The sequence below is a fragment of the Choloepus didactylus genome, chromosome 2 (genome assembly GCF_015220235.1).
Source record: "Choloepus didactylus isolate mChoDid1 chromosome 2, mChoDid1.pri, whole genome shotgun sequence".
Taxonomy (NCBI): domain Eukaryota; kingdom Metazoa; phylum Chordata; class Mammalia; order Pilosa; family Megalonychidae; genus Choloepus; species Choloepus didactylus.
In genome coordinates, this window is record NC_051308.1 from 147,939,742 (window position 1) to 147,954,599 (window position 14,858).

Consider the following 14,858-nt stretch of genomic DNA (forward strand, 5'->3'; position numbering starts at 1 on the left):
GAGTGTTCCAGGACTGAAGTCAGTGATATTGCCAGTTCTACTTTAATCAGGTACACAGTCCTCTTTATTGAGGTGTATGATGGATAAGATAGCATAAAATATATATTTTAAAATAGATTTAAGAGAGAGTGTTTGAGGTTGAGGAACTTCCTCAAATTCCTTCTGAAAATCTTACTTGTGATTTAATCAGGTTTGTGCTACTCCAGTCCCCTTTTGGCCTGGGGACTCCTTTCCTTTCATTGGTTTGTTTCAGTTCAGAGGTATCATCGGTTTTCGTGGTGAGGGTCCATGGTGCATTGTTGTTCCGTTTCAGTGTGGTTAGAAGGAGGATCTGGGTTTGAGGTTTCCTCAGCTCATTTGAGAAACGCCCATTAGTCAGATCTAACCATCTAGTGACTTGTTACTAAGGTGCGCTCCACTTACCCTGCTGTAAGCCGCAATGTTGGTGGGCAATATGCAGACTGGGGCACAGCTGACAGCCAGCGCCACGCGGGGCTAACCAGAGCTTGAGAGCCGAGGGCCGCCGCCTCCTGTGTGTGGGCTCCGAGCGCCGCTCCCCGGGAGTGCGGTCCAATCGGCTGGGCTCCAGGGGGCGGGGCGCGGCCGTCGCGGTCTTTGCGGTAGCTGCAGGCGCGGCGGCGGCTTGGCCCAGCGTTCGCGGGCCTTGGAGTTGGGGCTGGGGGCGGCGAGCTCTAGCTCTCTGCGGGGGCGGCGCTGTCAGCGTTCCGCGGGCAGCTGGTTTTGGCGGGCTGCAGCACCCGGTACCGGGATGGAGCGCCGCGGTGAGTGGGGGCGGGGGTCGCCTTCAGCTGCCACCCGCGAGTTGCGGTCCAGGGTCCGAGTGGTCCAAGCAGAGGAGGCTGCGGTCTGTGCTGGGGCAGTAAACCGAAGGCCAGAGCCGGTGCCGAGGAATGTTGTGGTTCTCGGGGAGGGGTCCGACCCAGGTGAGGAGTGAACGCGGAGAGGCTGAAGTCGTGGAAGGAGGGACGGGAGCAGAAGCCGATTGATCTCAGTAAGAGCGAACACTTAACGCTTACTACTGATCAGATACCGTTGTAAGAGCTTTAACGTATATTAAGTCCTTTAATTCTCACGACAGGTCCATGATCTTTTCCCCCACTCTTCACAGGGGAAATAAGTTAAAAACCTGCCCAAGCACAGCGACTAGTAACTGGCAGAGTTGGCATTTAAATTCAGGCAGTTCTGCTCTAGAATTGTGCCCATGACCGCTACAGAGTATGTGTCTTTGCTTCTGATGCCAGTCCTCTCCCACCTGTCCTGATTGCAGTTCTCACCCCAATAGGGTTCTCAGTCTGGAGGTGTGTTAGGGTTTCTTTAGTGCATCCTTCTCCTCGTGTGTCTTCAGGGTTGACAAAGAATGTTTCGTTTTGAGGTCTCCTCGGTCTCAATGGTTTTTCCCAGATCTGTTTTTATATATATATATATGTATATAACAAAATTAACACATTAATCACCATAGTGCTAATGAGAGGTAAAGTTTATAACCCTTTTTAGTCTGCCCATGTGTTTGGGGTTTCACAGTTTAATTTTTTCATTTTAACGAGTGAGTCCAGTCTGAGACGTTTCAAGGTGGAGCATTAATGACTGAGGAGACTCGACCTCTACATTTATGTTTTCTTCCTCTTTCTTGAGGAATTGGCCTCATAACGTTTTCGGAGGGGGACTGTTACTGCTGAAGATGTGAGCTGAGCGCCCTTTACTCTCCTTTGTCCCCCTGACTCTCTCTGGTCCATCGCTGTCGTCAACTGCGGTCTTTTTGGTTGCTTCATTCTTCTCTCTGTATATAAATCCTGGGATAGGGAATGTGTTCTTTGGCAGTGGGTGGTTTTGACTGTCAAGGGAGAGCCCTGCCTGCCAGGAATGCTAGACATTCTGGAGGCTGGGGGGCTGTGCAGCTTCTTCATTTTTAAGTGTGCCAGGTTCAACTGCACAGGAATGAAGTGTATATGTATTGCATACCTTCTTTTAGAAATTGCACTTATTTTGCATTTTCTTGATAAAACTATTTCTGATGTCCCCTATTCTGTTTTTCTAGTGTTTTAAAAATATAATCAAAGACCTCCAGAAGGAACTCTTGATTTTTTAGCATCATTAAGTAGATTCTTATTAATCAGAAATTGTGCTGACATACCAGATTTCTGAAATATCTGACAATCTTTCCTAGGTTTAAATAAAATGGGAACTGAAATATATAGGTATTTGGGGCAATTTTATACTTCATTTGGACAGCCCAGTACCTAAATGAAAATTTGGGAGATGGTGAGGTATGTGTGTTGGAGAGGTAAGGCATCTGAATGAGAAAAGCAGTGTACTGAAGTAAAAGCCATGTCTCAACCTACTGTGAAGTTAGTGTTCACATTTTAAATGCATATGCTACTTAGAAGTTGGAACATACTGAAAAGTAGTTTTGCTCAGTAAGTTTCTGTTTAATACAGAATTCTTTGAGAAACGGATAATATATGTTTTTAAGATTGGTTGAAGGTGGAAGAGTTGTATGAGAATTAGGGTTTCACAAATAGTTTGCTCAACAATCTGTTTGCTAAGTTCATACTTCACTTGGAAGCCTTTTAGTAGGTTTCCTTGAGGTCAGTTAACTTTCTGGAATTGTTTCTGGTCCTATATTTCTTGCTCCCAACCTTCAGATAGCAATAAAGCCACATCTTGTTCTTGATGCTAAAAACAATTGCCCTCAACAAAGAATTGCTAGTAATGATGGCTGGCAGTTACTGAGTCTTCATGATAAGCCAGGCCCTGGGCTAAGGGTTTTCTATGCGTTGTACCTAACTTCATTAAATTACCAATCACAATCTGCTAATAACTCCATTTTATGTTACCACCAACTAGAGAATATTAATTTTAGCACATGGAAGAGTAGTGTGTATGATCCTGGAAAGTGTATATATTGTCCAACTTTCTCTTTATGGTAGTTCAGTTTTATGAAAGCTTGGATTAAGTTTATGCTATTTTAAACATTTTTTTTTCTCAGTTGGAATGTTTCCTTTTTCAGCAAGAAATATGAAATGTAGTAAATATGTGTGTGTGTGTGTGTGTGTGTGTATATATATATATATATATAACAAAATTAACACATTAATCACTATAGTGCTAATGAGAGGTAAAGTATAACCCTTTTTAGTCCCCCCCCCCCTTTTTTTCAGATTATTTTAGTCTTGACTAAAAATACTTGAGCATTTTTGAAAGATTTTTCACAAGTTGGGGTTATTCACTTGGCACATAGTTACTTAAAGTAAATTATTTTTGCTAAGATAGGTGAAATGTTTTATTTGAATTTGTGGTATTCGACTTTAATTTTTATAGCCATTGTTACAGAGGCAGTGACCAATTGTCTAATGTACTAAACTAAAAATCTTCAGAATTAGAGTGATTTTATTAAGTAAGCTTCAAAAATGATAAGGTTTGATAGGTTGTCTTCTCATTTAATTATTTGTAAAAGAGCTATCCAAAGAAAGTGCTTGAGCTGTTTTGTTTTGCTTTGTGTCATTTGCTTGTTTTTTGTTTGGGGTGTGGAGGATTTTAGTATTATAGTAATAGAGCTCAAAAAGTTGTCCTACATTACTCCCAGAGGAATGAATCTCCCTGGCGACATGGGACATGACTCCCAGGAATGAGCCTGGCCCTGGCACTGAGAGATTGAAAATGGCTACTTGACCAAAAGGGGGAAAATAGAAAGGTAACAAGCTGAGGTCATAGTGGCTGAGAGGTCCCAAGTAGAGTTGAGAGGCTATCCTGGAGGTTTCTCTTATGCAAGCTGTAGCTAGACATCCCAGATGGCCACAGTATGCCATGCCCTTACCAAAAGGTCCCTACCGAGATTCTATAAAAAATTCTCTCACTAAGTTTTATCTCTCAGAAACTTAAAACCACCAGAGTGTTCCTCTGCCAGATAAGTCCTAAAATCCAGAGGCAACAGCCTCTTTAAGAACAACTATCAGATGCAGCCCCCTTCCCCATATTGTCAACACCCCCTTTCAATATGAACAAGTTAGTATGGTCACTTCCTAGACACCCCTGAAGATGGAGAAACAGATTAAATGAGAGGAAGGGGTAGCAACAAACAAGGTAAGATTTAACAAAAATACTGAAACTTTATATAAAAAAACATTTTTTTTAGATGCTGGGGTATTGGAATAGCTAGATGGAGGTAAATGACATGGTGGAACTGTACCCTATAACATCCTTTGATATTTGTTCTATAGCTACTTGTTGAATTTTGCTTTGAAAGTCTTCCACCTTTGTATATATGCTGTATATTGCATAATAAGGAAAGAACTGAAACTGTGGAACTGTAACCCATAACAGTTTTTGAAATTACCTATTTAACTGCTTGTTGAGCTGTGCATCAAAAGTTAACACCTTTCTGTATGTATGTAATATTTTACAATAATGAAAATAGCTGAAGTTGTGGAACCACATGTGACCCATGACATTCTTTGAAATTTGTTCTCTAACTACTTGTTAAATCATACTTTGAAAGTTATCATTGTTAGGTATATATGTTAAAGTTTACAATTTAAAAAAATTCATTTAAAAAAGAAAAGTGGAAAAAAGTTGTCCTAGGTTCGTTTTAGAAATTACCTGTACATTTCAAGAGTTGGATGGGTTTGAAACTGGTTTAAATGTAAAAGTAACATTTTCAGAAATAATTTGAAATGAAAAGGATATTGAATAAAGGAACACTAAAAGCTGTTAGGGAGTATTAGGAAACTGTATCAATCAGAAGTAGAGGCACAATAGTAGAAATCCAACTTTGATTTCAATTTCATGCAGTCTTGCCATCAGGCAGCTTCATATGCTTGTTTTATTTGAAAGGTATCATTTTTAGAGAGAGATTTTAAGAATTTGTGTAAGTAACAGATTTTAAAACTTTGTATAAGTAAATGCTCATTCATTCATTATTCATTCAGCAAATAGTTTTGAGCAGTTTATCCCTCCTATGCCACGCACCGTGCAATAAGCAGAGAATACATGGTTAGCAAATAGACATGGTCTTGATTTCCTAGAGATTATAGGCTAGATGGGAAGACATGAATCATCTATTTGAATCAGGTTAAGTGCAACGAAGAAATATAACAGGATGCTGTAGAGCATCTGACAGGAGATTCTGTGCTACTTTGGTGATGGTGGTAGTGGGGGTATGGTGTAGGAAGGTTGATTTTGAGGAAGTGATCTTTGAGCTGAGATTTGAATGACTAAATTGAGAGGAAGGAGTATGCCAGGCGAAGGGAACTGCTTAAAGACCCCTGAGTTGAGCAATTGATGTTTTTTCAAGCTATAGCGTCATGACCCATTAAGGATATGAAACCAATTGGGTGCACTGCAACCAGCATTTTTAAAAAGTTACATGGGATAGAATAGAAAACATTTGAATGTATCACATGGATCCTTAGTCAGAATCTGTGTTGAGAACCAGGAATTGTGACTCCAAGATGATGCTGCAGAGGTAGGTAAGGAGCCACATCTCATGTTGAGCCTTATAGTTAGTGCATGACAGCGTCTCACTTGTCTTATGGTAGGGTTTTGAGCAGAGAAATGGCATGATGAGATCTGTGTTTTGAAATTGTTCACTCACTGCATTTGGAATGGGACAGGAATGGGTGTGGGGAGAGCAATAGAAGTTAGTTCAGTAGGTACCTCAGAAAAGAAATGATGGTCATTCACACTAGCATGGTGACAGTGGAGAAAGAGGAGGATCAATCAGAGAACTGTAGATTAAGAGGTAAAAATCTATGGACTTGGATGAGGTATAGGAAAGAGTACATGATACAATAATATATCATACATGTAACTAGAAAAGAATATTTGAATAGAAATTTTTACTGTAAATTTCACCAAAGACCGTACTCATTCCTACCGTTTTAAAAGGTATGAGATTTCCAACACAAAATATTTGAAAAACATTTTAATGATAATGCTTGAGCTAATTTAATTCCTCTAGTCATTTCATTTTTGATTCTGGGAGATACAAACAAAATTAGGACTCCTAATTCTGAAAAGGTAAAATGTGAGAATGAAGAGGAAACAAACTAAGATATTCTTGAGTTCTATGTGCCATGATTGGGTGTTTTCACATATGAGATCCTTTAATTGAACTATTGAACTTCTTTTATGTGCTTCACACTTCTATACCATTGTCTTACTGAATCCTTAATAGTAACCTCATTTGGTAGGTGTCAGGATGTTATTTCTGTTTTATAAAAGAGCATGCCAGGGTGAACACATGGTTAACAGCTTGTCAGGTCATATAGTAAATAGTAAATGATGAGGACAGATTTTGAAAAAAAGTATTTTTACAAAGTCCATATTTATTTTTGAAGGTAATGTCATGGAGGGAGATACATGCCCTTCAACTAAATGGTGTTTTCAGGACAACTTTAAAAATTAAAATTTAAAACAAAAATACACAGACACACACACCCTAAGAGTAAGAGGAAGTGATTAAAGGCATGGATGTTTTAGAGTCAAGGCAGATCTTGGTTTATCATTTATCACCTGAGAGCTTGGACAAATTATTTAACCTCTAAGCCCCAGGTTTCTCTCTTGTGACAGGAAGAAATAGAAGTTTGCATATCATAGATTTATCATGATTACTGGCATTGAATAATAAATGGAAACCCCTGTTGGTGGCTTTTGTTTTTGTTCTTTAAGGAAAATACTAAGGTAAGCTTATGGACTGTTGGTTGAAAATCTAGTATAATGTTTCCCATGGTTGATGTAGTATTTGTATTTCTCATTTTTTTTTGTTTGTTTGTTTCTTCCCCTTTTAAGGATTTCAGGTTTTCTGACCTATATGGAAGGATGATTGCTCATAAACAGAAAAAGACAAAGAAAAAACGAGTTTTGGCATCAGGCCAACTCTCTGCTGATGTTACTGCTTCTGAAATGGGTCTCAAGTCCATAAGTTCCAACTCTGTTTTTGATCCGGATTACATCAAGGAGTTGGTGAATGATATTAGAAAATTCTCTCAAATATTACTGTATTTGAAAGAAGCTCTTCTTTCAGGTTTGTCAACTATTTCTCTTAGCATTCTTACTGGATAGTTTGTAAAATTTAAAATACCAGCCTAGCTATAAATATGTGTGTACACAGGGGTAGGAACAGAGTATTCTGCTTTAGTTAAGTATATGGTTTTTTAATTTTTTTGCCACATGTTTGATGTTTACAGTGTAAACTATTATATAATCAGATGCGGTACAATAAGTAATAGTAACTTTGGTAAGACTGAGGGAACAAGGGTACAAAAAATGAAAATCAGTCTTTGGTTCCTAGCAGTTGAGCCCATTTGACATGGGAAAATTCGAGATCATTGGAATTTTTTTTCCCTGGGTAAGATACATTAAGTGGCACTAATTATATAATAGCTATAAGGTACTAACATGAAACCACAGACTGTTTTTGCCACAGCTTCATGAACTTGGGCCTTTCTGGCTGAGCACATTTAGAAAAAACTAAGCGTTCACCCCAGTCACTGAAATTTTAACCTTCTTGTTAACAGGAACACAGTGCATTGATTGGCCTTTAAAAACCAGACAAATGTTTATAATTTACATTGTTGACACTTTTGCCTAGATTCAGTTTTGAATATTGTTAAAATTTATCTAAAATGACTGCAAGTAAACATTTTTCTCTCAAAAATCAAACTGCAAGAGGTTCTGAAACCTCTTCATGATTTAAGAGCTAAAAACAAAATTTATTCTCTGTCTAGTTAGAAACTGATGTGGAGCAAAAGACTTGATTCTCCTGAAGCAAAGGACTATATATACATCTGCACTCCTTGACTTGATCTTAGTACCTGTCTTCCTACTTTTAGTGCCTCTTTTATATCCAAATTTGATGCTAATGATACTTGATAGTTAAAGGTACAGCTCCTATTCCTTCGTGATAAGTTGTAGTTCATTCTCATATTCCAAATAGTATGTCTAGTTGTAGAAAATAAAGATTCTCAGTGTTTTCTTATTTATGTGAGATCTCCTGGGACTTCATTGAGATTTATTAAGATTTCAGTAAATATTTCTATGTGTATAAGTTAATTATTTTCTTCTGGTAAATGTTTTGAAAAATGGAAACCAAAAACACATCTTGTGTTTGTACTAAATACTGCTTTCAAGAGTTTATTTCTAGCCTAGCTATAATTTTCAGGTCAAAAATACCCAAAGTAATTGGACTTGAATTGTAGCCTCCAAATTCTGTATTTGAATTTTCTTAAAACAGGAATCACATGTCTTAAAAGTATATAAATATTACTAAGTTGTTCACATTCCCATTCATTTTATTAGCTTGATTTTAAAGTCTAATTATGGATGATTAAATGGTAATAAAATTATCTTGCTATTGTGGAAAGATATCCTAAATATGTTAAGTATGATACTGATAATACATTTCTTGCCAAAGTAACACATCTGCCATTTATTTAAAAAAGTATAGCTTTGTAATAAAGATTTGTTCTTAACTGGGCTAATTTTTAAAAATTGTATTTTAATTTATATACAGTAAAATTTATTCTTTATTTTCCCTAAGAGATTGTAAATATTTAAAATCCTGTCTCTCATCTTTATCCTTGGTTTCACAGATTTAAAATGATGGTATTTTAAAACAAGTTGGATCACTTCTTACCGCCATAATTTTTTATTTGAGTTTTGATTTGTGAGTATACAATTCAGAGAATAGGAAGGCAGTGGGTCGAAAGCTGATCTTAAATGATCCTAAATGAGAAGGAAAAATATAGCGGTAAATGAGAATAGCTCCTTTGAGATAAAATAACGTGTACAGAAATGTATTTAGTCACTGAAATTTAATTTTAAAAGTCTGTAAGGGCATTATACTTTTGATAAGAAAGCTAGTACTTCAAAACTTAAATACTAGGTTGTATTGCTGGTAATCGAAAAGCTCTTACAATTAGCTTGCAATTGTGTCTGGTTAATTAATAACAAAGGGAAAAACCGTTTGTTGGATAACCAACTTCCACTGAACAATAGTATACAATGCCAGAGAATTTTCTTTTATTTACTTTTGGGTTGTTTTAAATGTGTGGTTTTTCACACAGAGCTAAAAGGGTATATGTATGCCATCCAGGAAGACATCCTGGATTTAACAAGAATTTATTTTCCCTATCTTTGGAAGTACATTTAGATCATTGTAATACAATTCTGGAAATATACTATTTAGTTGATTTGAATTGTTAGAACCTTTTTTGTTTGTTTTCCTTAAACAAGGGAGTATGTATAAACATATAACTTAACCCCATTTTAAGATGGGGAAAATCCTACCTGTTAATATGCTTGTGTTTAATTTTGATCATGATTTTCAGCTTCTTAGAATATCAGACTAATCCATTTTTACTTAATAGAATTATTATAAGGATCACATGAGATACAATCTTAAGGAAAACTGGTAAAAAGTTTTAAATGCTGTAACTATTTAAGATGTATTCTTATATGTTTCTATAGACTTTGACCATGCTTTTGTCTTCTGGATATTGAGAAGTGTCCTGGCTTCTGCTCTTCTTTAGTTACCACTACACCTGTAAACTGTGGCCTGACAGCAAAAAACTGTTTCACTGCTTTTCTTTTGGAGCAAAGGTTACATCAGTATTTTGTTGGTGGCCTTTGTCTTTTGCCCCTTTCAAAGGGAGGATGCCAGTTTTGGACATTGTTTATTACCTTTTTATACATGTGCATTAGTGTTAAAATGCTAAAAAAATTAGGCTTTAAGGATATAAAACATAGATATACAATTATATCACCTTTTAGTCTAATCAGAATACCATTTTCTGTATATATTTTTATCTACCTGTCATGAGGTAGGGATGCGCAGTCGTTTGACTTGTCTCTGGTGTTCATATTGTTGAGGCTAGACTTAAATAGCTTTGTGATTAGTTTATAGCTACATTTTCCTTTCCCTGAACTAGAATTGTAGAAATATAAAATTATATATAGTAAGCTTTACATTTTACCAGTAGTTTCACATATAAATAATGTTTAATCACATAATATCCATAAGGGCAGGCACTTTTTAAAAATTGTGGTGACATATATATAACATAAAATTTACCATTTTAACCTTTTTTAAGGGTACAATTCAGTGACATATTTACTATTACCATGTTGTGCTACAATCGCCACCTTCCATTACTACATTTCATCACCCAAAACAGAAACTCTTTATCCATTAAGCATTGACTCTCTTTCCCCTTCTCCAAAGGGCAGGTTTACTCTCTTTTTACGGATGAAATATATGTATAACTTAGACTATGTGATTTTGTCAATCTCTTACTGCCAGTAAATGGTGGCCTGGGGATTTGGAACCCAGAGGTCGTGAATGCACAATGTTGTGTTCCTTCTATACTGAGCTGCTTCACATGGCAGGTACTTTATGAAAACACTGCTCCGTTAGCCAAATCTACATTCAGTGGAAATTATCTAGACCTGCACTATTCAGTATGGTAGTCATGAGATGTATGTGGCCATTTAAATTTAATTAAAATAAAAATTTCAGCCCTTTAGTTGCAGTAGTTACATTTCAAGTACTTACTAGCCAAGTGTGGCTAATGTGCCATTTGGACAAGATAGAGAACATTTCCATCATCACAAAAAGTTCCATTGCACAGTGCTGGTGTAGACCTTTGTCATTCATCAGTTTCAAGAATATTGAGATGAATTCTTCAGTCATAAATATTTCAGCTTCCTATGGCATTTAGAAGAAACATAGAAAAGCTGCTACTGAAGCAAATTTAAAGCGGTTTTACATTGAAATAGGAACTCTTAGCTGGAAACCATCTGGAATCTTCTTCCTGAAGTTCTTTGTAGTGTTTAGCTTTCATGCTTTTCTTTGAATTGAACCAGTAGATCAGTTTCTAGCCAAATTACATAATCTGGTTAAATTGGTTGTAAGGGATGGCAGAGAAAGCTCTGGAAAGAGAATGACATAATCTAGGTTCTAGGCCTAGTTCTGCCTTGACCAGCTTTGGAATCTGGCTTAAGTCATTTAATCTTTTAAAAATGAGGTGCTTGCCCCAGAGGCTATCAGTTTTATGATTCTGTGATTCAAATTTTAATCGGAGTTGAAGTTTGGCAGTTGAGAGCTGATGAAGCTAACTAAATATTTATTTTGAAACTGTATGATGCAATTTAGAGCCCCTGAAGTCTCTAGGATTTTTTTTTAACGTCAGTTTTATGATAACTATCTTAAAAGAATGGTGTTTTTAAAAACTTTCCAAATGAGAATATGAGGCTTGTGTTGCAATAGTTGTTGAGGAACCTGTTAGAGAAAATAAGTGCCAGAAAGCTCTTAGCCCCCTAAAGGAGTGAAGATACGTATGTAGTTTGTCTCTGTTTTTTTTTTTTTTTATTTACAAATAAAAATGGAGAGCCTAGTGTGGGAGATGAGAGAACTGTGAAAACATCTATTCTTTCTTTGATAAAACAGATGAGTTTGGTAATTCTCCTACATGACTTATTTTCAATAAGAAGTTACCCTGTAGTCTTATACAAGTAGCGAATCTGGATTTTGAAGTTTTAGATCTCTAACCAGCGTCATTAAGGTGCATTGTGAATAATTACAGGGGTAAATTTTGCCTCTTACATTAAAATGCTGAAGCACTCAATTATACCAGTGTGTTCTGTGTTTAATTATAACAGTCGATTAATATACTTGCAGTGTAAGTACCAATTCAGGTATGTTATGTGGTTGTCCCCCTGCAGAATAATGTGTTCTGAATTCCAAAGAATAGATTCATAAATGTTCTTGTAGTTTATACAGTAATTTAAAAGTCTGTCTTGGTGGTATACTTTCTCTCAGGGTTGAATCATGTCCCCCACAAAAGGCATGTTCAGGTCCCAACTCCTGGTACTGTGGGTATGAACCGATTTGTAAAATAAGGTCTTTGAAGATATTATTAGTTTAGGTGTGCCCAAACTGAATGAGGGTGGCCATAATGCAACATGGCTGAAGTCCTTATAAGCAACAGAAATTGGGCATAGAAAGAGGAAACCATGGGGAGCAGCCAGAAGCTAGAAGTCAGTTGAACCTGGAAAAGAAAGATGACATCACATGCATTGCCATGAGACTGAACAGCTAGGGAACCCCAAAGAATGCTGGCCAGCCAGAAGATAACGACCCCAGGAGGAAGCAAGTCTTCTGGCCTTTGAAACTGTGAGCCAGTAAATTCCTGTTGTTAAGCCAGCCTATTTTATTTTGTTTGAGCAGCCAAGGAACTAAAACACTTCCCCAATTCCTGGTTGAAATACCATTCAAGGAAGCTCAAAATCTGGGAATTTAAAAAGTGTAAAGCTTTTAACTAGGCTAGAATAATAGTGCAAAATATCTCATTTTTCCGGTACTCAACATTTGAAAGTATCCATTGCTGTTGTAAAAGATATTTGAAGGAAAATCAGTAGTTAATCTAATACTTCTATTAACTTTTTGAGTATATATATCTCTTTGCAAAATGGATTTTAATAAAAGTTTACCTTTTTGATTGGTGCCTTGCTTTTCTATTTTGTTTTTAAAGTAGGCTAGAAAGGAAGATAAAAATTTATCACCAGTTTCAGATAAACAAATTGTACAATTTTTTAAAAAACTTTCGAATTCACTTTTATTTTGTAGCCATGTAACTCTGATCTCATAAAGTGGTAGCTCCTGACAAATTCTAAATCCTTCTGGATTTGACAGAACTATAGAAAGAAAAGATATGTTAACTTTCTAAGGCAAATTTTTTTGAGCAAAAGGAACAAAACGAAAAGTTTAATGTCATTAAAGACTGTTCTGTTGTGAGGGAAGTTCTGCATAAATTTTCTTGAGAAGTCTTAATTGAAATACTGTCTTGCTGTCTTGGGGATTAACCCATCCCCTGCAGGGTAGCGTGCAGGAGAATGTGTAAATTTCTTGAAGACAAATTTCATTTAGTGTTAATTTTACCTTTGGTAACTATTGCTTAATTTTCAGCCTTTGCAGTGTGCCAGATATTTGTGAGATATTAGAAACATTCAATTGCTAGCCTGAGATGGATCCTAGAAATAAACCTCTGGAAGTAATTCCTAATGGATATCACTTAGAAGTTATTGTGAATATTAATATGTTATGGCTTACGACTGGAAGGTCTGAAATGAATCTTTGAGAACTGATGTATGAAATATTGGTGGCTCATTTATTACATGTATACTAGTTGTTGGGATTCCTTTTCTCCTCTGCATTTGCCTAGAGTTGTTTTATATAGTGTAACACAATGTATAATAGCATCTGGCATTTTTGATTGGACTATAAAGACTGTTAAATCACAGATTGCAGATTACTAGTCATTAAGCCTTAACTTCTTTAACCTTGGCAATATATCTTAGTAACGAAGAACACAAGTTCTGAATCCAGAGTTCCTGAAGTGGAATCTTCATTCTGCCACTTCCTAGTTGTATAACCCTGGGCAGGTTACTTATCTGTTCTGTGCCTCAGTTTTCATACCTGTTAAAAGGAGATAATTTACCTGGGTCATTGGATTGTTGTCAAGATGAACTGGGCTATTTTGTAAAGTTCTTAGAATAAGTGTTTTAAAAGGTCACCTATTACTATTTTTACAGCCCCCCAGATAGGTGGGTAAAGAAAGGTACTGTTCCTGAGGCTTTTTCTTTTATTCTGTAAATTCAGAAGTCATTGTGGCAAAAGAATAAAAGGTGAGTGTGTGTGTGTGTGTATGTGTGTGTGTGTGTGTGTGTGTGTAGGGAGTTTCCTAATGATAAGTTCTGAAAAATTTTTCCTCCAGATTGTTTTCTTTGAGTTCCAGGGATTTCTTTCTTGGTTTTGCAAGCCAAGAATCTCGTTTCTTTTAAAAAATATCAATATTTATTGTAGTTTATGTAAATGTACAGTACTTTGCTTTTCAGAGAGAGGTAAATTTAATTAACAAGACTTATTTTTGAATTGTCCTATTTTTTTTTAATCAAGGAAAATACCATGATTTTCTCATTTATTTACTTAAGCATTTCTGTGAAGTGTTTGCAGTATAAACACTGCAGTATTGTGTTAATGCATGAGAACCAAAAAACAAACTGACTAATTTGTTTTCACTTGATAAACTGAATCAAGTGGAAAATAAATGGCACAAATAGGTGAAACAATGAAATTCAGATGACCATTTTTCAGGGATAGTAGATAAACAAACAGACATGGTGATAAAAGAGTTTTACTGTTCTAAATAGTATTAACACTTTGGTTGGCTATAATTATATTCACATACATAATATCCTTGCAGTATAAATGAAATTTCATTACATTTACAATGCATATGGTCACTATAAAATTAAAAATTATCTTGTATTTAGTTAGTGACTAAATTAAATACTCTAACTTGTCAGATATAGAAATTAATAAAATTTTTCTTTAATTACCATTTTATTTCCTAATAATTTAGATTTTATGTATAAAATCAAATTAAAGTGTGCTAGTGACTTTTTCTCATAAGCCAAGATATTGTAGGAGCTGGCTGTAAGTATATTTGCTATTGAATGTAATTCTGTAAGAGGCATATTTGTTTTCAAAGATATTTAGGTGGAATGGCTTAAAGATTTAACAGTAACACTAACTATATATATATAATAGCTATTTTATAAAGCAGTTTTATTTCTGTTAATTTGATATTTGCCACAACCTTATAAGGTAGATAGAATAAGATGTTCTTATCAATTGCATTTTACTGATGATGAATCTGAGATCAGAGAGGCTAAAAATTTTTACCTAGGTTCACTTCAAGGAAGTAGCAGATCATGCAGCCATTTGCCTGCTGCTTGTATTGAAGAACAGTTACTGCCTTGTTTGCTTTGCTCATTGCTGC

The 14,858-nt window shown here is 35.9% G+C and overlaps 1 protein-coding gene across 4 annotated transcripts in view; it reads left to right on the top strand.

The window, feature by feature from the left end:
* ARHGAP29 (Rho GTPase activating protein 29) overlaps nt 1-14,858 on the top strand; it is a 73,865-nt gene that overhangs the window by 14,515 nt on the left and 44,492 nt on the right. For 2 of the 4 annotated variants that reach the window (XM_037826596.1, XM_037826599.1), the window contains exon 2: nt 6,808-7,042. In XM_037826596.1, the coding sequence (XP_037682524.1) occupies nt 6,838-7,042 (205 nt within the window). In that variant the 5' untranslated portion in view covers nt 6,808-6,837. Of the gene's footprint in view, nt 1-159; nt 783-6,588; nt 6,700-6,807; nt 7,043-14,858 lie in introns of those variants that run through there. The other 2 variants (XM_037826597.1, XM_037826598.1) reach the window with 2 other exon arrangements.